This window comes from Amblyomma mixtum, chromosome 5 (assembly GCF_055824585.1).
Source record: "Amblyomma mixtum isolate Tamu chromosome 5, ASM5582458v1, whole genome shotgun sequence".
In the NCBI taxonomy this organism is placed as follows: Eukaryota; Metazoa; Arthropoda; class Arachnida; order Ixodida; family Ixodidae; genus Amblyomma; species Amblyomma mixtum.
The window spans coordinates 92895271-92920644 of NC_143016.1; the positions used below are offsets into that span (position 1 = coordinate 92895271).

Sequence of the window (25374 nt, forward strand, 5' to 3'; positions counted from 1 at the left end):
ATGAAAACATAATTGTTTGATGTTATAAATAATTTTCAGTGCAATTTTATGTATAATTTTAATCTCATTTTTGGCTTGACTTGGCTTGGCTTCTAATTTTGTGTAGTGTCGATGAAATTCTGCGTTTTTCTTTGCGAGCTTTTCTCAGCCCGCCTGTTTTAGTTATGCGCAATACGCACGTATCGGTTTGCGGCCTTCTACTCAACCACGACCTCATTATGTATTTGTACAGGACGCTGTCGCGTCACTGATACTGAGTACCGCTTGCATGTGCCGCTCCTCTAGAGCTGCTTGTCTTTGATAGTCGCCATGGTGTTCGTTTTATCTTGCACCGTGATTTGCTCCGTCCTACTACAGCTTTCTCGACTCGAGTAACGCACTCGGCATGTTCGCGACAACCATGCGTTGTGGCAAGCGTTCTCTCTACATTGAACCGCACAATTTTATTGCTGGTAAAAAGGTTGCTGCTACTGACCCCGTAGGGGAGATCAAGGTGCTGCAGCCGGCAACAGGTCAGCGACGCGTTGCGTTTCTTGAATATTTGGCCCGGTTTGAAGCTGAGTGGATGATGTTTGTTAAGTCTTGCTTCATGTTAGTTTGGAAGAGAAAGGTTCGTTTTTTAATCGTGTAATGGGATTTGGATCCTAAATCAGCATCTTGGCTTTGAGTGATGCCGTAGTGGAAGTCTCCATAATTAACATATTGGATCTGGATTCTTGTTTACTTGTATTAAAATTTCTGAACGAAGTTTCTCGCATTGCGCCTCTTTCGAAATGTCAGTGCCGCAGCTGGGTATTGATCCTCAAGACCGTAATCTTGTTAGATCTTTAATTCATAAAGAAAGAAGGGAGGTATCAAAAGTACAAAGGTGAGAAATCTTTCCCCTAGCTGCAATACGTTTGTCAAAAACGCAAGGAACTTCACTGATGTTTCGACCGTTACCGAATAGCATCTCCCTTTGCTCTCTGCATCTTTCATTCCGTGGTAAAAATAAGGTTCCTCTTTTAGTCTTTTGCCTTTACACAACAGCCTTAGGGACATAATATATTGAGCCTTGTTTTTTTTGTCTTTTTTTTTCGTGGTGGGATACACCTGAAAGTTCGAAAAAAAAAAATCGTGTATGGCTTTCACAGCTTCCATTCCATTCAGACAGATTCACACCCCCTATCTTTGCACTGAGCAGCACAATTATATGCAGTATCACAGGAGGTGTCTTTCAGGGGAAACAAAAAATTGCTGTCTTTAGTACAGCTCTTATCACACGTCATTGCTAGATTCCCAAGACTGAATGTACTTTAATGATTACATGTGTTCACTCAGTCATCTTGAAGCAACGCTTACTGCAGTTTTCTGAATGGTGAACACGTAATGAGTATGCCCATTCAGTCATTTTCACTTGTCAGAATGATTGAACGGACAGTTCTCCAAATGATGTCGCTCAGTGCACTTGACAATAAATTATTACTGAAACTCTAGTCTGGTCCAAGTATTTTGTTTGTAAACTGCAAAAAATTTCAAGCTTTCAAATGGCATGCTTTAAGTAGTAACCTATGTGTATATGACAGTTACATAACTTATAGACTTTCGATGTACATGATCTCTCAAAGTGAGCTTGTTTCTATTTTTTTCAACAATGTGTCGCACCATAGGCAGAGTACTGTGCCACATACCTTCTTCTGGACCAAAAGATGTGGACAACGCAGTGTCTGCAGCTAAAAAGGCATTCGAACAATGGTCGCAACTTTCTCATGGAGAGCGTGGGAGGTTCCTCACTGCCATTGCACGGAAAGTTAGGGTATGTAACACATTTAAAGACTTCAGTGTACTTCTGTGCCTTTCTTTTTTCGTATTCTTATCCCACGAGTGTTGTGCATGCCTGGTGGCAATAGGTGGCAGTGTTAGCAGAATAAAAGATGACCCTGTCAAGTAGTGAATAAGAACCACCACTTGATGGTGGGTGACAACCTGCATAATTACCACCAAAGAGTCTGCAGCACTTCTTATCACTTACGGGGTTTCTTTCCAACAGGAAAGGCAAAAGGAGATTGCGGAAGTTGAAATGATCGACACAGGGAAGCCCATATGGGAGGCCGTGGTTGACATTGCTGGTTGTGCTGATGTGCTTGAGTACTACGGTGGAATTGCTGCATCTGTAAAAGGTTTGTGTTGCAGATTGCCTCAACTTCTAGCAGTGCGGAACAAAAGTGAAGGATGTAGTCGAAGGCACACTGTTTGGTCAGAAAGCATAGCACATGAAGTTCTCAGGTCATTGACCATGATCAAAAAGAAAACAATATTTTGAGAGCATATGGCTGCCTTGTGCACACCGAAGCAACAGGCTGGATGCATCTAGAACTTAGCAGAGCTTTTAATGATTTGGCTTAGAGGAGATGCAAGGTGCCGTCATTCCAGTTTAGTATGTCGGGAGTTGTCTGGATGCTAAGTAGATTCATATTTAGGTGGGCTGGTACTCTCTATACCATTTTCACTATCTTGGTTTCGTCCCGGTTAGTCTCGTGGCCGCTTTTCTTCACACGCTCGGTGATTACATTTGTTGTTACTTTTACAGCGTCAGTTCTTAAGTGCCCATTCGTGGGTTTCACATTGGCGTAACCGGTGGGCGCATTACCATGGAAACCAGTCAGAAGGTGGTTACCATGGAAGGAGGACGGTATGACATGAGTGGAGGAATGCATAAGCGGTGGATGGTTACCACCGGAACTGTCCCAACAGTGGTTACCATGAAAGGAGGAGGGTACCCCGAGAGTGGAGGAATCCCCACCCGGAGGATGTTTACCAAGAAAGGAGGAAGGTATGGCGAGAACGCACTAGGATGCAGCAGTTTGGTAGTAGCTGGTGAGTAGCCACTCTGGAAGGAGGAGGGTTTGGCGAGAGTGCAGAAAGGCATAACCAGAGGGTGGTTACCTCAGGAGCCGTCCGGATGGTGATTACTGCGGAAAGAGAAGGGTGTGGCAAGAGCATACGAGAGTGCAACTGATGGATGTCTGCCGTGGGAACGACCCGGAGGGTAGTTGTCCTGGAAGGAAGAGCAAGGTGAATGTGAAAGGAGAAGAGTGTGGTAAGGGCATAGGAAAGTGTAACTGCATTGAAGGAGGGCAAAAAGTTGGGCAAGTTGGTAAACATTCATGATGGGTTCCAAAGCGCGACAAGGCGGAGACGAAAGGAAGCGCTTGTTGTGTGTGTTCTTTTCCTTTCGTCTCCGTCTTGTCGCGCTTTGGAACCCATCATGAAAGTGTAACCGCAAGGTGATTACCATGAGAACCGTCCGGAAGATGGTTACCATGTAAGGAGAAGGGTGCAGCGAGAGTGGAGGAATCCCCAGCTGGAAGTTGGTTGCCATGGAAGGAGGAGTGTATAATGAGAGCTTAAGAAAGAGCATCCGATGGTTGGTTGCCACAAGAACCACATGAAGGGCAGTTACCCTGGAAGGTGGAGGGTATGGCGAGGCCATAGGAATGCGTAACTGAAAGGTGGTTACCTCGGGAGCTGTCCAGAAGGGGGTTACCATGAAAGGAGGAGGATATGGCGAGAACGGTAGATTTACTAATTGGAAAATGGTTACCATGGTAGGTGAAGGGCATAGCGAGAACATAGGAAAACTTAACCAGAGGGTGGTTATTGTGGGAGCAGGAAGGAAAGTATGGCAAGAATGGAAGAGTATAGCATAGTCTGTGGCAGCTGCTGCGAACTGTGCGGCCCAAGGAGAAGGGTCATCGATAGCGCCGCTCTAGGAGCATGGCAGTCTGGAGAGGACAGCTAGTCAAAAAGTGAGTATGTGGGGAAAGCTAAAAATAGCTCTCTAGAACTGTAGATATGAAGTTGCTCTTATATGGTGCACCTCAGCCTATTGTAAAATATAAGTACCTTAACAGCTGTTGCTGGATCTCTCGTTACACTGTAGTAACTGTCCTGTAAATTTTTTTTTCTACTATATTCAGATATGTTTGAGTACCCACGTACAAGAAGTTCTTATTTCAACTGCATCTCCTGTTGTTTGTTTTTAGTTTATTTATGTTATAACTGTTGTACTCCTTCTACAGTGAGTGCTTGATTTATTTTGCAGTAGAATTTTTTTCTGAGATCTATCGCCTTCACAAATTAGCCTCTTCATTGCCCAGGCCAGCAGTTTGATCTCCCTGGAGGGAGCTTTGCCATGGTGCGACGGGAGCCTCTCGGGGTTGTGGCAGCCATTGGGGCATGGAACTATCCATTCCAAGTGATGTCATGGAAGATGGCACCTGCCCTCGTCTGTGGAAACACCTTTGTCTTCAAGCCATCACCCCTGACACCCCTGTCGGCCATCCTGCTCTCGGAGATATGCCGAGATGTCGGCCTTCCTGACAGTGTAGTGAACCTTGTTCAGGTAGGCAAGCCAGCAAGGGTTGAAGCAGGAGCCAAGGATGTGTGCATGAATTCGCTTCAGATGTAGTTAGTGGGTTTCTATGTAATAGTCACTGGAGTCAGACAGCATACTTTGGAGATAAAGGTCTTGCCTAGTCACACATCGAGATCCCAAGCCTATGCCTTACTGAAAAGTTGGTGCATGCTAGCTGTGCTGTAAATGTTCAGGGTGCGTGAAGAAATCTAAACAAGTCTGACATTATTTTGTCCATGACAGAAGTGGCTGCAATGACTCCCACTGTTACGGAAATGTGAACTCGTGCTTGTGAATATTCCGAAATGGCTAAGAGAATCATCATCATCATCGTCAGCCTAACTACATCCACTGCAGAACAAAGGTCTCTCCCATATAAGAGATTGAGATGTTTGAAGGGATATGGTGGCTGCAGCTGGCATAGGACAGGGTTAATTGGAGAGATATGGGTGAGGCCTTTGTCCTGCAGTGGGCGCAGTTGGGCTCATGATGATGATGATATCTCTCCAAATCACCCTGTCCTGTGCCAGCTATGTCCACCTTATTCCTGCAACCTTCCTAATCTCATCCGTCCACTGGACTCTCTCACCCCTTGCTGTAGTATTCGTCTTCTCTTTGCACCCTCTGTGTCCCCCAGAGGCTATCAGTTATTCTCTCATCAAATTACATGACCTGCCCATGCTCATTCGTGCTTCATTTTATTTAGGATATTCTTAACTCTTATTTGTTCCTGACCTACTCCGCTCTCTTCCTATCCCTTAAAGTTCAAAAGTATCTTCTGGCGGGCTAGTTGGAAGTCTGCGCTTGTGTGTGTTGCTGTTTTTCTTGCTCGTGTCCTTGTTTTTGTTCGCGCGGTTTTAATTATGAACCCTTGAAGTTACCCCTTTCGTTTTCATCTCCATAGCTCGCTGCAGCATCTTAAATTTAATTTCAGCCCTTCTTGCTAGCCTCCATGTTTCTGACCCGTATCTGGGCCCTGCCAAGACACAACCAACAATAGATGTTGTTTAAAGCTTTTGTAATGGTAATTCTGCTGACAGTGATTGTATAGGTATATTTTGACATCTTCATAAGGACATAATACATTAAATTGCTCTGATGAAATAAATCAGTATGTTACTCATTTCATTCCTTTAGACTCAAATTGAGAACTCTGAAAACTCTTGTTTTGATTCGCTTTTAAAGATCAGCTGCTTTGGGGACTTCCTGCTTCCTCACTTCCTTCATGTACTGCGCATGTTGTCCTGTCACCCAGCAAGGTTGCAACAGTGTTCTGGGAAAGTAGCCACCTCTAGGAGTACCATTAGGGGTTTTAAAAGTTTTGATTTCCCAAGCACGCAAACATGCACACACGCAGCATATTCTGTTTGGTGCTGACAGGGTGCTGAGGTTTCAAGTGATGACTTTAGAAATGTCACTTTTACTTCATATTACTGATTGGAGCAATCGTAGGCAGATTTCTGGCAAACAAACGTCCTCTTCAGGTCAGCACAACATGACAGTGTCAAATGCACTGATATGAATGTGTGAATGAAAGAATCTATAGCAGGTACCTGTGGAAACAGTAGACTGAGTGGGGAGCAACACAGTTGTTACTATAGAAACGTTGTGGTTGACCTTAGAACATTTTATTGGCACTTTACAAGTTGGTAGCAAGTACTGTGGATACATTTCTGTGTATTGCGCGTGTTGAATACAATGGAATCAGCAGCTGCACTTGTGGAGGCATATGCAAATTGTTGCTGCCAGAATTATTAATCATGCAGGATATTTCACCATGTGAGCATGAAAATGCTGCCACAGTGATCACCTGAGAGTGCAGCCTGCAGAGTCCCCAGCAGCCTATTTCAAGACGAGGAAGAAGTGTTTAGCATTAGGGACGGTGGAGAGGTCAGCTGGGGAAAAGGGGGGGGGGGGGGGGGACAGAAGGAGGAAGAGAGGGAAGATGAGAGGTGGTGATGTCATAATACAGTGAGCAGCATGAGGTTCCAAATGCATGCGCACATCCACCCAAGCTTATCAATTAAAAAGAACTGAAACTCGCTAAAGCACAAATGGAACCAGCTGGAATTCAGTCAGTTCCAGTTGGTCTCAGTTGCATTTTACCGTATATTGCCACACATAAGTCGACGTTTTTTTTTTTTAAATGTCCTTCCAAAGTTGGGAGATCAACTTATAATCGGAGTCGACGTATATGCGAAGTCTCAAAGTTGGCCTATATGCGGGGTCAAAAGTAATTTCGACCAAGTCGTGGATGCCTCGTGCGCTCATGCCTCGCTCATGCCTCGCTCATGCCTTGTGCGCTCGGAATTACATAATAGTTGTCAGACAAGGTGCGAAAGTGGATCTGCTTAAAAAAACTTGAATTTAATTGAGATATGCACCAAAGGTTTGTTTTAATACGATAGCAACTTGTTATCAACAAACCAGCGGCAGCAGTGGCTCATAAGATGATGATCGCGACTGTGTCTTCACAAGCAACGACGAGTCAGAGATATCTGGTGAGCAAATAAATGTTGCTTTATGACTCGGCCTTTTGAAAAACTTTTTGGGTGAGCTAGGACTGCAGGGTGTGGCAATGTCGACCTAAATGCGGAGTCTAACTTCTTTTTGCCCAAAGGGGGCCGTGAGTTGGGGGGTCGACTTATAATTGGAGTCGACTTATAATCGGCAATATACAGTAGTCAGTTCCAATTGGTCTTTATTAACTGTCTTGCAGTTATCTCTTGGTTAACTTGGTTTTGGAGGTGCTATGCATGTTCACAGGTGGTGAGTTTGGGTTTTCTGACTTCATGTGCTCATGTTGCTGTTGGGCAGGGTGACGGCAAGACGGGCGAGCTGCTGTGCCAGCACCCGGACGTGGCCAAGGTGAGCTTCACTGGCAGCGTGGCCACGGGACAGGCAATCATGCATCGATGCGCTGACTCCATGAAGCGCTGCACCCTCGAGCTCGGGGGCAAGTCGCCCCTCATCATCTTTGCTGATGCATCACCCATTGATGCTGTGAAGGCGACGCTGCTGGGCAACTTCCTCACTCAGGGCGAGGTGAGCTGGCTGCAGACCATTGACTCACAGGACAATGTCTGCTGATGACTGAGAGTGCTGCTATGTCACAGTAGTGTAAAGGGAGAATTTATCTTACAGAGAAGTACTTGAAGCTGGGCTTGTTGGTGCATATTCGTGAAAGACATGAGAGCGCAAAACGGCAACACGGACGACTAAGGGAACAGGAACAGCAGCGCTCGTCCTGTTCCCTTAGTCGTCTGGGTTGCCGTTTTGCGCTCTCATGTCTTTCACGTATCTTACAGAGGGTGGTAAGTGCACACAAGAAGCAACAGATTGACTTATTTGAACATGAGCATGTGCTGAAATTGGCAGCTTTGCTTAACTTGATAGGTAAGGTATAAATTGTAGTATTTGCTTCTTTCAACACTTATGAACCTGGGAATTGATGGAAATTTAAAATCCCCGCAGGGGCGTCTGATTCATGCAGACGATGGTGAGTTGCGACACCACGGGTACCTGAGCATCCTCAGGGACATCCCCGCAGGGGGATGATGGTGAGCAGTGTGCCACCACGGACCCGAGCACCCGCGCTTAGCCGTGCGTGGCATCGCCGTGTCCGGGGAAAAGGGGATCCTGGTGGTTGAGCCAATGCCGAGCGTTTGGACCCTTAAGGCCCCTCGGCGGAGGCAACACACCACTTTGGCCCCAGCTTCCTGTAGACGGCACCTCCGGCCTGACCCGACCGGGGGAAATCGGCAGTCGCCTTTTCCTGTTCTCCTCTCCATCTTTCACTTTCCTATCTCTTTCTTACCACTCTCCTGTCTCCTCCTCTTTTCTTCGTTTTTCTTTACTTTTCATAGGCGGCTAGTGTTAACCTTGTGTGACCAACTACCCTGAGTTGAGTCATATTTGGTTATAGTTAAGGTGTACAGCTGGCATGGGCAGGACTTGCTTGCAAGTTCCTGTCCCGTCCCCTTGTTGGGCTCCATGGTGGGTGGCTGGCTGGCACCATGACCGAAAAACCTGAATTTTTTATGGCTCCCCCCCTTTCAAAACCTGATCGCTCTCTAAAAAGAGTGCGGAACGAAGCAGAGAACTTTTTTTCGAAAAAGAAAGCAACATTTGCCAAATTCCATGTCATCCACAGTGAAGTTCAAGATAAACAGGCCAGAATTCTTTCTCCATTCATGGTATCGAAATGCTTAACAGAAGCTTTGGGCCCCGGCTACAAAGTATCAAAAATGACCAGTGGCGATTTATTACTGGAACTCCGAGACAATGTCCAAACCACCAAACTCTGTAACATAGTGTCTATTGGGGACACACCTGTCTCCATCACTGCACACCGATCCCTCAACACTGTCCGTGGCGTCATCTCAGAAAATGATTTTCTACATCTCACAGAGAAAGAAATGCTGGAAGGACTCTCTGATCAAAGTGTCATAGATGTGTACCGCATCAAAATCCGCAAGGACAACAAAGAAATAGATACCAAACACCTAGTCCTGACTTTTAACACATGCACATTGCCCGAAACCATCGACGTTGGATACCTCAAAGTAAATGTAAGACACTACATCCCTAACCCCCGAAGGTGCTTTAATTGTCAACGATTTGGCCATGGATCACAGAGTTGCCGCGGCCGCAAAACTTGCGCGAAATGCGCGTCAAAGAACCACCATTCTGAGGAATGCGACGCAGCTCTACGCTGCGCTAATTGTGAAGGAGACCACGCTGCGTACTCCAGGGCGTGTCCGTCCTGGAAGAAGGAAAAAGAAATAATCACCATAAAGACAAAGGAAAATATATCATTTCGAGAAGCAAGAAAGCGGTTCGCACTCACGAACACTTTCTCTTTCACAGCAAAATCCAACTTCGCTGATGTGGTGCGCAGGGGCGGTGCACCACGCAGCACTCCGGCACCTGCTGCGGCCCCTTCCACCGCGCTTGTGGCAGGGCCATTCACGCCCCAGGCAGGGACAGCGAAGGCTGCTCTGCCAACCCCAAAGCAGGGAATGCCGGCCCATGGGCCAGCATCCCGCAGGACTTCCCCCCGTCGGGGGAGGCCTGAAACCCACACGCCCGCGGCTTCACCGCGGTCTTCCAGCGCCTCTGACGAGGTGATGGATTTAACCCCCAGCCCGCCTGCTTTACAGCGGCGGAACAGCTCTCTTGAGAGAAAAAAAGACAGGGCCCTTATAACGGGTCCAGAAAATAAGTAAACCCCAAACATAAACATGGCTTTTCTAGTTCAATGGAACTGTAGAGGACTGTTGAAGAATTACAATAATATAACAGATATTTTAGCGTCAATGTTGCCGGTAGCTCTATGTCTACAGGAAACAAATCTTGGTCCACAACACATGAATATCCTGAAACATTATAAAACATTTAGACGAGATCGCGAGCTGGCAAATAGACTCTCAGGAGGCGTCGCGATTGTCGTTCAACGCGGCGTCCCTGCTCAAGAGATCAGACTCAAAACAAAACTGGAGGCAGTTGCGATCAGCATTGTCAGCTACAAAACTATAACTATCTGTTCTGTATATCTTCCTCCACATATAACATTAACAGTCCGTGACCTACAGGAACTCATCAATGAACTGCCAGAACCATATCTTGTAGTCGGGGATTTTAACGCTCACTCCCCTTTTTGGGGCAGCGAACGCTGTGACGCTAGGGGTCAGATGATCGAAGATTTTATTCTCACAAATAATATATGTCTTTTAAATACAGAAAAGGCTACATACTATTCCCCAACGTCTGGAAGAATGAGCTGTTTAGACTTGTCTTTTAGTTCACCATCTGTTTTTAACGATTTTAAATGGGATGTTTTAGACAACCCGTATGGGAGTGATCACCTACCAGTTTTTTATTAGCCTATCATCCTCACCTGCCATCCTCCCATCTAAACCACGACGATGGAAGCTCCATTTAGCCGACTGGGCATTATTCAGCGAAAAAGCCAGTTTACAAAGCATTTTCGCAGAGACACTTAGCGTAGACGAACTGAATGAAATTCTCACGAAGTGTATCATCGATGCTGCACGCCTAGCTATTCCCCAGTCCACAGGAATGGTGCGCCAGAACCACAAGGCTTGGTGGACACAAGAATGTAGGATAGCGAAAAAACATCAAAATAAAGCCTGGGGTGTTTTTTGAAGGTATCCAAGTCACGAGAATCTCATCAGTTTCAAAAAGGCAAAAAGCTAAAGCCCGATACGTACGTCGTTTTGCTGAAAAAACTTCTTGGCAAAGTTACGTGTCCTCCATAAACAGCACAATAACATCTAAAAAAATGTGGGAGCAGGTTAGAAAAATAAATGGCACCTACTCCCCATTCACAGTTCCTCTTCTAACAGACCCCTCTGTACAGACGAGCATTAAAGAACAAGCAGACATTATGGGCCAACATTTTTCAACAGTTTCTAGTTCGTCACATTACACACAGTCATTCTTAGCATACAAAAACGCAATCGAAAAACAAAGGCTCCCTACGGCAGGCAGCACAAAGGAACCCTACAATAATTTGATTACACTTCAGGAAATTCAGAGAGTACTGTCTATAGGTAAACAAACTGCACCAGGTCCCGATGAAATTCATTATGAAATGCTGTCTCATCTATCTGGACCCTCTGTAGAAGTTCTGCTACAATTTTTTAACAAAATATGGGTGGAAGGAAAAATACCAGCAGCTTGGAAAAAAGCAATTGTTGTTCCATTCCTAAAATCAGGAAAACCACCAACCTCCCCTGGCAGCTACAGGCCTATAACTCTTACAAGCTGTCTAGCCAAATTTTTTGAAAGTGTTCTCAATATTAGGTTAATGTTTATTTTAGAATCTCGTGAGCTTCTTGATGTCCACCAGTGCGGTTTTAGAAAAGCTTGCTCCACAGTTGATCATCTCGTCCGCCTTGAAAACACGGTCCGAGAGGCGTTTATACACAGACAACACTGCCTTGCTGTCTTCTTCGATATGGAGAAGGCATATGACACAACATGGAGGTTCGGGATTCTTCGTGACTTGGCAGAGCTTGGCATCCGCGGGAGAATGCTAAAATGTTTAAGCGACTTTGTGTCGAACCGTTCATTCCAAGTTCGTCTCGGTTCTACCCTCTCGAAGAATTTCATCCAGGAGAATGGAGTGCCTCAGGGATGCATTTTAAGTACTACATTGTTCATAGTAAAGATGAATTCTTTATCCAAAATAATTCCACAGTCCATTATGTACTCAGTCTACGTCGATGACCTCCAGATTTCGTGCACATCATCTAGTTTATCAACTTGTGAAAGACAAATACAGCTTACCATAAACAAATTAGCAATCTGGGCTGACAGAAATGGTTTTAAGTTTTCCCCGCAAAAAACAGTTGCCGTTCTTTTCTCACTCCAAAGAGGACTGCAGATTGATCCCACCCTCCGCTTAAATGGAGCCGTACTTCCAGTAAAACAAGAACACAAATTTTTAGGCCTAACTTTCGACAAAAAGCTCACGTTCCTACCGCACATAAACACCCTAAAAAAGAAAGCAACCCAATCCCTGAATATACTTAAAGTGCTGTCACGAAAACGCTGGGGTTCTGATAGGATGTGCCTATTGCACATCTATCGGTCAGTAGTGCGCTCGTCAGTAGTCAGTAGTGCGCTTAAAAAGCTAGATCCAGTACAGAACCTTGGTTTGCAACTCGCAACTGGGGCGTACAGAACATCCCCTGTAAATAGTCTTCATGTAGAAGCAAATGAGCCACCCCTCAACATCAGGAGAACAATGCTTACCTGTGCTTATGTACTTAAAATAAGGTCGTTGCCAAAGCATCTGTGTTACGCCATAGTTACCAAATGCCCATCCAGAATACTCTTTACCAATAAACCTCAAGTTGTCAGACCACTCCTGCTCCGCTTCGAGGAAAAATGTCAAGAAATAAACATACTAGACGCACTTCCCGATCCTGCATGGAGACCTGAGCCGTTGCCACCTTGGTACACGTTTCCTGATGTATGCGATTTCACACTAACACACATTCACAAGAGGCATACCCCACAGGAATACATACAGCAAGAGTTTTGTGCAGTCCAAGAAAAATACAGGAATGATGCCGATTTCTACACGGACGGTTCTAAAACAGCACTATATGTTGGGAGTTCGATAGTACAAGGTAAATGGGAGAAAGTAGTCAGGCTGCCCCAGTCCGCTTCAATTTTCACAGCAGAATGCTTCGCCATTGCTGTAGCAGTAGATCACATAATCAAGAAAAACATAAAGAACAGTGTTATCTACACTGACTCCCTCAGCGCAATTACAGCAATAAACCCCAAGAATGCAGTCGAACCCATAATAGGAAACATAATACACAATACGATAAAAGCTCACACACAAGAACGTACAATAAAGCTCTGCTGGGTTCATAGTCACGTCGGAATCAGCGGAAACGAGAGAGCTGATGCATGTGCCGCACTTGCCTGCAATTGTGAAATAAAACAAGTAAACATACCGCATAGGGACTGCATGAGGTTGGTTCAAAATAAACTTAGAGGGAAATGGCAAGCTTCATGGGACAACGAGGTTAACAACAAGTTGCACTTGGTAAAGCCCGTCTTGGGTGAATGGAAGACCTGCAGGCACCAGGAACGGTTTATGGAAATAATTTTATGTCGTCTCCGCATTGGTCACACACACATTACACATAATTTCTTACTAACGAAACAAGACAAACCACTCTGTGAAAGATGTGGAGGCGAGCTCACAATAAATCATATTTTACTCTCATGTTCATACCTCGGAAAACTAAGGAAAAAACACTTTATTAAGTTTTATAAAGAATGCATTCCTTTACACCCTGCGTTGCTCTTAGGTGAAACTGCCATTGTTAACCCGTCTTGTGTTTTTAGCTTTTTAAAAGAAGCAGGTCTTCTTGAGAAACTGTAAATTTTAATTGATTGTTTCGCTTTTTATACAATACACTTCAGCCTTGTTCTCATCCTCGAGAAGAAGTCTGAGGTCTTTATTTGATTGGCTGGGAACCTCAATTTCCTTGCCCAGCCAAGGACCGCTGATGAGGTCACCCGGCCTCCTTAAAAGCTTTTACTTGTAGATCTAAAATTTCTTCTCTCTCTTATTACTCGGTACAAGAAACTTTATACCCTGTACACCATTTCTTCACATAACAGCACAAATCTGCATAAAAGAAATATCCTATACCTTGAGCTTGGCGCATGATAGCCTTAGCTGCTTATGCGCCATTAAACCCAACACAACCCAACCCAAATTTAAAATTAGTGTTTACCTTATGAAAAGTAGCTTTATCTTATGGTGTGAGACTGTTGTTCCCAGATTGGCCTTTTGAATAACGGCGCTCGGCTGCTGACCCGAAAGACGCGGGTTCGATCCCGGCCGCGGCGGCTGAATTTCGATGGAGGAGGTGAAATCCTAGAGGCCCGCGTACTGTGCGATGTCAGTGCACTTCAAAGAACCCCAGATGGTCGAAATTTCCGGAGCCCTTCACTACGGCGTCCCTCATAGCCTGAGTTGCTTCGGGACGTCAAACCCCAATGAACCAAACCTAAAATCATGGATGACAAAGTGACTGTAATTTGCAATGTGTACTGGCTGATTGTAGGTACCGTTGCAATAAGAAAAAATGGTACGCTGCTAGAAAGTTGCATCTGATGCATTTTCTACCGTTACTTTTATTTAGGTGCACTAATTATGTGAAGATTTTAATTGCAGTGGCTACTGTGCATGACTAGTGCAGCCTGTGTACCAAAATCACAGTAAGGTATTACAACCTATTATTACACGTACTGATGTCTATCGCTACTCCTTTTTTCCTGATGCTGTAGAAATTTGGAATCAACTACCAAGTGACGTTGTGGACCAAACAGATGTAGACAAATTTGTGATAGGTGTGAACGCGTTCCTGGAAGATTGCTGTACAAATCTGTAATTCTGTGCATTTGAGTGTTTCTTTTTTTAGCGAAGAGAATTGCGCTTGTGTCTGTATATGTTTCCCTCCCTGTAATGACCCTCATGCAGAGGGTTAACAGTATGAATAAATAAAAAAACAAATAAAGTATATCAATGCCTACTTGGGTAGAAAGTTGTTTCCTCAAGGCAGGTAGACAGAGTTTATTGATCACAGCTAATACTCAGCATTACATTGGCAATGTCTGGACCGAATGGTTATATGGCCACAGCTGGCTCTGTTTGCCCTTGAGTGTCCTCAGCCTTCTCCCTTTCCCAATGCTTCAGGTGTGCAGCAACTGCACCCGCGTCTACGTGGAGAGGCCATTCATGGATGAGTTCCTGAGCCACCTTGTGAAGGCCACGGAGAAGCTCAAAGTCGGCGACCCCTCTGATCCCGATACCACAGTGGGGGCCACTATCAGCCCTGAGCATGCAGCACGGGTCCTGTCCTACATCGAAGATGCCAAGAAAGAGGTACACCTCGGTCACAGGCTCTTGTGGTGCAGTGAATGCCTGAGGCAACAGAAAAAAATTCAGGGGGCAATTTGGCTCTCTAAAGTGCTGCAAGGCGAAAGCGTTTCCTGGTGCACTGTTTGTTTTTATTTACTTTTTATTTTTTGTAATTTTTATTTTTGTTCCTTTTCTTATTTTATTGTTTCTTATTTTTATTTTCATATCTTATTTTTATTTTGTTTTTATTTTTGTTTATTTTCTTATTTTTCCTTTTCTTGACGTTATTCCTTTCATTTTATTTATGAAACCCATGTGTTCACTAGATGCGCCTTTATTCATGCTCGAACCTTGATCCGTCGTGGCGGAGTGGTAGCGTCTCCGCTTCAAATGCCAAAGGCCCTGGTTCGATTCTCACCCTCGGCGCAGTTTCTTTTTAAGCAGTGACACCGAAAGGCGGACAAATCTGCCGACACGGCTGCCGATGTGTCTGCTAATGACAGTATGAGGCATTAAAGGCTTTCGCCTTAATATTTTAAAGCATGCTTTAAAGGGCCTCTGAAAGGGGCTCTCAAAACAGGTGCGGTATTTCCGGGCTGTTAAAGGACGCCACATTTTGAATATCCTCCAGCAAGAATTTTTAAATGCGTTTTGTAGAAGTGAGTTATCTGTACTCAAATCTTGAATTTCAGCGTTTGTGCCTTTCCCTCTCCTCTTGTCACTTTTTGCACACTCAAAGGTTGGCGCACCTCCGCTGGGGGGGGGGGGGGGGGGAAGTGGGCTGAGGTTCTTGACTTCTGCCTCTGCAGTTCCCTGTTTGGCTTTTGTTATGGGAGATTGCAGTATATGTGTGTATGTAAAGTTGCAAGCTGTACCGTAGAAATATTCATTCTACGTGAGATTTTTTCACTTTGAGTCATCGTATGGGGTACATGCTGGGGGGGTTGAACTTAGGAGATAAATGCATTCTCCCGGCATATCTGCAGCTGACGGTCCGAACTGCCTACCCCACCCTGCACTCATGAGCACTACCGAACGCATGTTGACCGTGGTGGGCTGAGCTCTGAGAGAATAAAAGAATGGCACTGGCTGACACAGAAAGACATTTATTGCTACAGCAACAATAATGCTGGCGAGCAACAAAATATGCTAAGGAATCGGGGTCATCCGACTCACCAGCAAGGTTACGAGCAAACGTTTGCCAACTCTAGAGCAGGGGGAAACTCCGAGGTCAGACCGGAGAAGCTTTTTGGAAGTGTTCTCATGAAGCCTTGCCCCGATGGTGGAGAGTTGAGCGCCATGCTGAAATGTCTGCATGTGACGAGTTCCCAAGGTCGAAAAGGAAAAGAGCTGTTTCCCCTGCCCGCAGTAATCACACCGTCTCTGGCGCCAGTGTCGTTGCAGTGCAAGCACCCTCTTTGGTTAGTTAAGGTAACTAGAGAGGACACATCACAGGGAAGCAAACCAAAGGGTACAGACCAGGGCGAGTCCCCACAATGCCTGAAACAACCAATTTGCTGAAAACCTGTTGTGGTGAAGCTGTTGTAAACCTGTCAAGGCAGAAGTTCAGTAAGCTTTGCCTCCAAGGTTGCGACCTTCTTATTAATTAGACAGTTGTAATAAAAATGCACAGGTGATCATGCAGTGCGATACAGCAAGCGTGCATTAGCAGTGTTGGTTGTACGCTTCGCTATTACATTGATCACTTTCCCATTGCATCTTTGAATTTGCTCTCACCATTGCTTTTTCGTTCCACTGCTGCATGGGCTTCTGGTGGCGGAGGCGAGTGCAGGCCCGGTAGGTTTGAGGTGCATTTTTACCATTTGGTGCACCCTCCAGACTGCACCAGAGGAGACACCTTCCCTTGGGGTACCTTCCGGGTACCCGGAAGGTACCCCAGTCCGCTCCGATTCTCTGGCGGCGCTGGAGCGGAGGCTTCACACGTACACATAGACCATGGCTTTTTTGCTGAAAGAGGACTGTACTGCTAACGCAGTAAAAATGAAGGCAACTTTTATTACATCACCAACCAAACTTCCATGACCTTGCACCATCAGGTATGCGTAGTGACACTATACCATGTGTGTAAATAACAGGTATCCTTAAATGTTACGGCACATAGTACCAAAGCATCATTGTCTAGCGCAACCACTATAAGTCATGGATGTGTCATACACTGGTGAACACCTCTGACAGTTACTGAGGAGCCCAACGTAATGAGGATAGAAGTATGTTATGACAACGAAGGTAGATTATGCTGCTAATCGTCTTTTTTCATGCTTTGTGTTCTGTGTATGCACAAAAACTGTCTGGGAATTGGTGTACCAATTTATTTCACTACGTTGTTCATGCTTTAAGCCTCTATATGCCAATACTGAAGTTTGAAACAAATGCTTTTGAAATGCAAGATCCTTAATAACCATGCCCCAGGTCATATGTTGGAGCGGGTTAAACATGCATTGCTCTGTCAGGTCTTCTCATCAGCCAAGCAGTGCAAGAGCATGGGGGCTTTTTGTATGCTTGGAAGACATGAGTGCTTTGGAGACCAAGAACTTCCCTTTTCTTATTTTATACTGTAACCTGCCATCATCATGCTGTACTACTAGGGGAGATAGAAGGTTTGTCAAACCACATATGCTGCCTTTTTTTCTCTCCTTTCTTCTTAGTCATTGTGCATGACTGGAATAGAAACTGAACTGAACTGAACAGATGTCTTTGAGGATTTTAAACAGCATGCACACCATACTGTGAGAGCCATTGTTTGAGTCTGTAACAGGCAATAAAGTTAGGTTTCCTTTACTCAGCTCCTCCTGTATATGTTCAATAGGGGGCCCGTGTGCTGTGTGGAGGTGAGCGAGTGACCCCTGCCGACCCTAACCTATCGGGAGGCTTCTTCCTGAGCCCCTGTGTGCTGGCTGACTGCACCGACAGCATGCGGGTCATGCGGGAGGAAGTGTTTGGTGCAGTGGTCAGTGTCTCTGCATTTGACACTGAGGAAGAGGCTCTGCGTCGGGCCAATGACAGCCCCTTCGGACTGGCTGCTGGCGTCATGACTCAGTGAGTGATGAGTCAATATAGCCCTTGTTTTCCCTTTCGACCACTTTCTTCTAATCTTAATGTAGTATCTCTTAAGCTTGATAAAGAGGCTGATCTGAAACTATTTATTTCATCAGTTTGATTCTTCTTCTTGAATGAGGGTGAAACGAACTTACTGAAATGCTTAGGTCACCAGAAGTACCCGCATATTCTCTCCATCACTATGCCCTCATTCATCATTTTTCAAAATGTGTAATAGGTATATCATTGGTTTGTGTTGTCGATCCATGTCACCAGTTACAGCAGCTTTATCAGCTCTTAGAACTGGCAGCAATTATAGGAAAGTCGAAGTGTTAAAATGTTCATGCTAATAGCATTGAGTTTTGGCTCATTACCACGGACACATTCACTAAGACTTATGAACCACATGGAAGTAGTGTTAAAATTGCTGTAATGTAATGGTAAAGCGAACTGAGACATAAATGCAGCAGTGTATCACAGCTATTAGCTATGTGTATGTTCCTTAGCAAGGCACCATTGCTGCCCAAAAGCATGATTAAAGGGACGCTAAGGACAACTCCGTGCAATTATTGTTCTCAGTGAAAACTGGTTCTCTGGCTCTTTCTGGCAATGTTAATGTTTGTCTGGCAGCAATAGGTGCATTTATCCACGATAAAATTGGGTTTAAATATCTTCCCACCAGTCAATTCAAACTTTTGACGTCCTTATCGAAAAAAAATGGGTTTCTGTGGTTTTTATGTGAATGGCAGTGCAGCGTAGCCTCTGGGATTGGCACCTAAAAATCGGTGTCACCTTGCGAGACCGGCCAGTAGTGGCGACAGCTGTACTTTTCTTTTTTTTGTGTGTGTTTTCTAGCTTACAAAAGCTCTGTTTTGCAGTGAAAGTGGTCTCTCTGTGATCAGACCGCGATACCCTATCAATGCAGACCAACTTCAAATTGCCCTCAGTGCCCCGTAAATGTGTGCTTGCATTTATATCTGGTTTCCGTACGGTTTGTACGGAATTCACATTTGTAACAGTAAACAGTCCAATGCAAATAAATGCACTATATGCATTCCATCGTCATCAGTTGTGTTTTATTCAGTGGAAGTTGTTATCAGCGGAAGTTGTTTAAAACTTTCAGTTTGATGAGATAAAAAAGTTAGTGATTTACAGGCAGCACTTGATGATTTTTTTTTTCTTTTGAAGATTAGGCTCTTGGTGCAGTTAAATGATTCTTCTAGGTGCAGATTATAACTGAGCACCCGTGTACTCAATTGTAAGTCTCAGAGGCAAAGGAGTGCTCTCTTTTTAATGTACAGCTAATCTGTTGTGACTGTTCTCATTTCTCTGGCAGGGACATACGAAGGGCTCATCGGGTAGCAAACAAACTCCAAGCTGGCATTGTCTGGATCAACAACTACAACATCTTCCCTCCCGAAGTGCCCTTCGGGGGCTACAAGATGTCAGGATACGGACGAGAAAATGGCCTCGCGGCACTGCAGGCCTATTCCCAGGAAAAGACAGTCTACGTGGAAATGGGTGATGGCGTGGACTGCCCACTGTACAAACTGTGACTGAAGCACGGCCTAGTGTGAGAGATGGATGTGCCTGTTTGTTGAACACTGCACCCGTCTTTACATTCCAGTGGCACAGCAACTGTTCATGACTGCCATTGATGTGACAAACTTCACTCCACTTGGAGTGAGCGAGTTTTCCATTTGAACTGGAGCACTTGACCAAAGACATAGATTGGATGTTTGCAGCACTGCAGATGGAATGTGCACATATAACTGAGTGAGTTTTCCATTTGAACTGGAGCACTTGACCAAAGGCATAGATTGGATGTTGGCAGCACTGCAGATGGAATGTGCACATATAACTGAGTGAGTTTTCCATTTGAACTGGAGCACTTGACCAAAGGCATAGATTGGATGTTGGCAGCACTGCAGATGGAATGTGCACATATAACTGAGTGAGTTTTCCATTTGAACTGGAGCACTTGACCAAAGGCATAGATTGGATGTTGGCAGCACTGCAGATGGAATGTGCACATATAACTGAGTGAGTTTTCCATTTGAACTGGAGCACTTGACCAAAGGCATAGATTGGATGTTTGCAGCACTGCAGATGGAATGTGCACATATAACTGAGTGAGTTTTCCATTTGAACTGGAGCACTTGACCAAAGGCATAGATTGGATGTTTGCAGCACTGCAGATGGAATGTGCACATATAACTGAGTGAGTTTTCCATTTGAACTGGAGCACTTGACCAAAGGCATAGATTGGATGTTGGCAGCACTGCAGATGGAATGTGCACATATAACATGTATATGATGTAGCTATAGCTTGTGTAAAGAAAGAATTTAGTGTGACACCTCAGTTGTTTTTCACGATAACTGAAACCAGTTTCCGTTCTCTATTGCAAACTTTCTGCACATTTGTAAACACTGTTCACAACATCATCAAGTTATTGTTTTCAATAAAAATTGATTCTGTGGCTATATTGCCATTTTTCTGATAGCAAAAGGCACATTTATTGTCATGAAAATTGGATTTAAATATCTTCCTGTCTGTCGATTCAAATTCCTGACGTCCGTTCTGAAAAGGACTGGTTGCCACTGTTTTGAAGTGAATGATGGTGTAGCGTAAACTTTGGGATCCGCTCCCAAAAATTGACGTTGACGCAGTAATCTTACTTGCAAAATCAGATGGCGATGATATCACCCTTGTTTTGTTTGCTGGTCTTTTCTACCTTATAAATGCTTTGTTTTTGGCAAGAGTGGTCTCTTTGTGATTGGAATGCGGTACCCAGTCGATAGTGGCCAACTTCGACTGGACCTAAGTGTCCCTTAAATAGCACACTTCTGCACCGCACTTTTATCATCAGATTCCTTTTCTTCAGCATACTGCATGTGGTGGCATTGTCCGGCCTAATTTAACCGTATGCTACTAAACACTAGTGAATTTTTTTTCTTGTTTGGGATACATACATTTTGTAAAAGTTCCAGCATTTTATTCTTCTGCTTAGGTTTCAGTGCATTCCAAGCTCTGAATGCTAACTTGGACCCATATTTGGAAGTGAAAGTATGCATTGCATGTGGCTAGGATATGCGACTTATGTTTGCCAGTGTATAGCGTATGTTGCAGCAATGTGTGCGATGCAGTAGAGCTCGAGTTGCATGTAACACTACTTTCCTGGCAGTGCTGCAGTGACCTGTCTCTCTGGGCACTAATTTTGTCCACCACCGCAGTGCCTCAATTGTTGTAGTGCTCAGCTGCCAACACTGAAGACGTGAGTTCAATTCCGGCAGTGGTGGTTCTATTCTGATGGAGGCAAAATGCTAGAGACCCATGCACTCTGCAATGTCAGTGCATGTTGAAGAACCCCCATGTGGTCAAAACTAGCCGGATCCCTACACTACGACGTCCCTCATAGCCTGAATCGCTTTGGGACAATAAACCTCATAAACAAAACCAGCCACTAATTTTCTCCTCGTATTTTCCAAATCTTCCTTTTTGTTGCCAACAACAGTGGCATGTTCTTCTTCTGCACGTAATCAATTCTGTCAAAAGTTGTAAGTTCAGGATTTGCCTCACTTTAACTGGTTCAGAGAACAGTGTTCTCTTGTGTAACAAAAATGTCTCGCACATAACTCTCGAAAGATAAAATATGCTAGCTAATGATATTAGACTGTCCTAGAGTAAGTTAGAATGTGTTGCGATCATAAACAGGTTCATCCGCTGTGATGGCTTAAGTGATTGTGGCATTCAGCTAAGGCATGACAGCTGCAGTTTGGTGGACCCGAAATGCAAAATGCCTGTATACTGTCCTGTAAAAAACCCCAGGTGGTCCGAACTGATCCGAAGTCATCTACTCTGGCCTCTCTCGTAGCCCATGCACAGCTTCAGAACGTTAAACTCCATGTACCGTAATATTAATGTAAGTATCGTTCATAAGGAAAATGGAAGTATCATGCTCTTGTACAAGATATCATTGCCTGCTAAGCACCCACTAAAATATGGCAGCCACCAACTTAAGCCTTGTGGCATTTTGAGGTATGCTGTCTCACTTGGTTTTGAAGTTTTACCAGTGCATCACATAAGCCACCACAGGAACATGATCAGCACTTAGGATCCCGAGTTAGTTGGAAGGTCCAGGTAAATGATGGAGTTCATTGGAGACATTCAGAGTTAAATAAAAACCACGTATTAGCTGAAGCAGGAATTTATTCAACTGTAGACATTACAGTTGAATGGTTCAAAAATTCGCATCAGCTTGAAACTGCCTATTCAGTGCAAACTTTTTTTTTTGCTAATGTATCGTAACTTGCAGTTTTCTTATTTTTTCACTGTCCTCAGTACTGTGTTTTGACTTCTTGAGTAATGAAGTTGTTATATATAAGGGTTGTATTTTTCTGTATAACAAAAAAAAAACAATAAAAGTATGCCAAATTCAGCTTTCAAAATTCGATTTTAACCGAAAAAGGTCAGTGTTGTTGTCATGCAAGGTATATGTAGATGGTTGTAGAGTACGAGCTACGCTAAGTCAAAGTTGAAAATTAACGAAGTTGGCAAGCTAGGGGTGTGGTGCGATGGTGCTATAGCTAGATAAGCAGCACAGTTGTGTGGTATGAGGTTTTGCTCTACTAGCCTAAGCATCTCTGCAGATCGGGAAACACCATTTTACTTGCCGCCTGCTAGCTAAGCACTGTTTGTTCACTATCGTCACCTACTTATAGCAATTGGCCAGTCAAGTATGTTTATCAGTTGCCTGTAGGACACTGACATGAAACCGTGCACGGGCGCCATGATGAAGTTTCATGGTCTGACTACTGCTGTGACTGAGTGACAGTTCCACTGCCATCAACATGCAGACCATGCGATGCCCTACCCTCTCTCAACCCAGCATGACAACCCATTGGTAACATGTCAACCTATGTATTGGAAGTAAACTTCCACTTGCATTTTTCTCTGCCGGCTATCTTATCTAACTTGCCTTACTTTTTCAATGAAAATAGCAATTCCTTGAAGGTATAAGCACAGCTCCAAGTGCTACAGTTTCCATGTTATTTAGTGGTAAATAAACTAGTCATGCTGTCGAAAACACACGCAGGACTGCCAAGTTAAATCACCAAAAAAAGTGACTTCTTCATTCGTCAAAAATTATATTCAACAAAAAAACAACGAAACTTGTGTTCTGAAGTAGACACCAAGAAAGTTTGCCGGATTTCCAGAAAATAAAAACCCTTATTACATACTGTGCTGCCAAGTGTTCAACCATCTAAAGCAACTAAGTTTGGCGAATATGTTTTTCATACTGACTCGTTTTTGTATATAACAATGTGATCAGTGGTTTAGGTTACATGCAGCACATGCCAACAAATTCTACTTAGCCATAGCAATCAACCAGTACAAGCCACATAAAATCATTTGTATATATATTTCTCTTCGTCAACTGCACAAAGTGGTAGCCGTGCAATGGTCGTGAGGTCATGTAGTGGATTACTAACTGTAATGCCAGCATGGTGGAACTAAGCACAACTTCTCAGGTCAGTTTCGCTTCAACTTATGCAAGAATGGAGCACACACAAGTGACAAGTTGAAGCAGTTATATGTATGTGTGTTAGAAAATGCACTTCAGTCACAAAATAAGATGGCATTTATTGACTGATAGAGAGGATAAGCAATATTCAATTTAAGCTTGCACTGTCTGTCAGTTGTCCTTGAAGAACCCCATTATGAACATGTTACCTTGGCTTTCATTGACATTTACTTCATATGGCATGCAAAGGTTGCAGGTGCATCTGCCTCAGCACAGCACCCCACTAACTGTTGGTTCGAAATGTCTTCCTTTTGTGCACTCAGTTTTAGTGACCACAGCAGACGTGACTACGGACGCTTTCCTGTGAGGCAGCTCATTGCTTAATGCTACCAGCAGGGCTTGCACAAACACAAATGTGCCTGCAATCACACGACGCCAATCATCATTGTGAACGGTCCAAAGCTTTCGGATGTACAACAAATTAAACTTTGTCTTTTACATATACATATATACCGTCTTTTCCAAATGCAACCAGACGGCGTGGTTTGGTTCTCACTCGTAGAGTGAAGCCGAAAAGCTCCACCGAAGAACAAAAGTTGTTAAAACGCGAGGACAGAGTTGTCTTTACAGAGATTTAGAACTTGAGGGATTGCGTATAAGTGCTCCAGAATAGGATTGAGAAGCAAACTCCGCACCCTGGTTACTTTTGGAAAAGGCGGTACGTATCTCAACTACACAATAACAGGCAAGCTGCTAATCAAGATCACTGTCGTCGTCACTGTCTTCAGCTTCTTCCCGTTCTTTCTCCTTTGCCATGAGTTTCTCAAACACGTCATACTCTTCCTCCGTGACGCCACAAATGTTGAGGTACAGACGGAGAGGCAGACCGACTATCTTCGCTAAAGGCGGGTTAGTGGTCGTCACTTCCTTGGGTTTGGGCGTGCGGTACTTGCCGCAACAAAGCATAAACTGATGCCTCGTCTTGATGTGCAACAAGCTGTAGCCAAGGGCGCCGCTGTTAATGATGTGCTCTGGACTGATCACCATCGCTTGCATAATGTAATGCACTTTGTCCATGATCGTGTCCCAGTCGTCGACAAAGGCCTGTGGGCAGGTTTCCACCAACGTGACGATATCCTTGTTAGGAAAAACGGTGAACAGTTTCTTCTTCCTCTCTTCGATCGCCTCGGGCCTCAGGTAGAGCAGTTCTGGGTTCTCGGATATGGTTTTCAGGAAGGCGGGTTCACTCCTGAACAGAGTTCTCCAGAAGGAAAGAATACTTGCCAGGGAACCATGCAACTCGATGATTCGCGGCGCTTTGGCGACCACTTGGACGACTTGCTTGTCCTCGAACCCGTGACTTATAAGCGTCCGCACGACACTGTCGTACAGGTGATCCGAGCTCACCGGATAGCCTTTCAACGCTTCGAAGATGTCCGCCTTTATCGAAGGCACTCGCGACCCGGCGGACTGGGACGTTTCCTGAGCGCTTGCGTAGCTGCAGGGGCGAAGACCCCACGCCGGTCGGCAAAGACGACCTGCAGGAAGCTTACTGCGCTTGGCGGCCAGTCGCAGCGCGGAACAGGCGAACGATCTTATCATGAACGCGGCTCCCGCCATGCTTTCAACTAAAAACACGTGCACACGCAGCAAAGCATATCGCTTCTCCCAACTGCTTCTCTGCACAACAAGCGTGTCGTGTCGCGAAGTGGCTGAAGCGGCTAACGAAGGAGCGAACGCAGCGCTCTTGTTAGTGCTGCCCTCTCTTACTGAATACGGCAAGCTTTAAAATAGTTATTGTGTAAATATCAACCTGCCTAATAACTTTTAATATACATATCTGTCTGCAGAGTATTATTATAATAATAACTAGCAACTTAACATTTAATTAAACTTTGATTTGTATTCGTAACCTGATTGGCTGAAAGTAGCAAAACTTTGCCAGCTTGTGCGCTCTCACGCGCATGCGCATTCTT

General features: G+C 44.6%; 2 protein-coding genes across 2 annotated transcripts; one reads left to right on the plus strand and one right to left on the minus strand.

Moving 5' to 3' along the window:
- The first annotated feature begins 117 nt into the window (after positions 1–117).
- On the plus strand, positions 118–20633 carry LOC149343051 (4-trimethylaminobutyraldehyde dehydrogenase A-like). The gene is made up of 8 exons (XM_089545559.1): positions 118–512; positions 1650–1795; positions 2030–2159; positions 4140–4384; positions 7214–7441; positions 14652–14840; positions 17644–17873; positions 19210–20633. The coding sequence occupies exons 1-8, from the start codon at positions 386–388 to the stop codon at positions 19427–19429; spliced, it is 1515 nt and encodes a 504-aa protein (XP_089401685.1). The 5' UTR covers positions 118–385; the 3' UTR covers positions 19430–20633.
- A 2864-nt stretch (positions 20634–23497) lies between these two features.
- LOC149343052 (transcription termination factor 4, mitochondrial) lies at positions 23498–25114 on the minus strand. Its single transcript, XM_089545562.1, has one exon. It carries the CDS (start codon positions 25016–25018, stop codon positions 24152–24154), a length of 867 nt encoding a protein of 288 aa, XP_089401688.1. The 5' UTR covers positions 25019–25114; the 3' UTR covers positions 23498–24151.
- Positions 25115–25374: the final 260 nt, after the last annotated feature.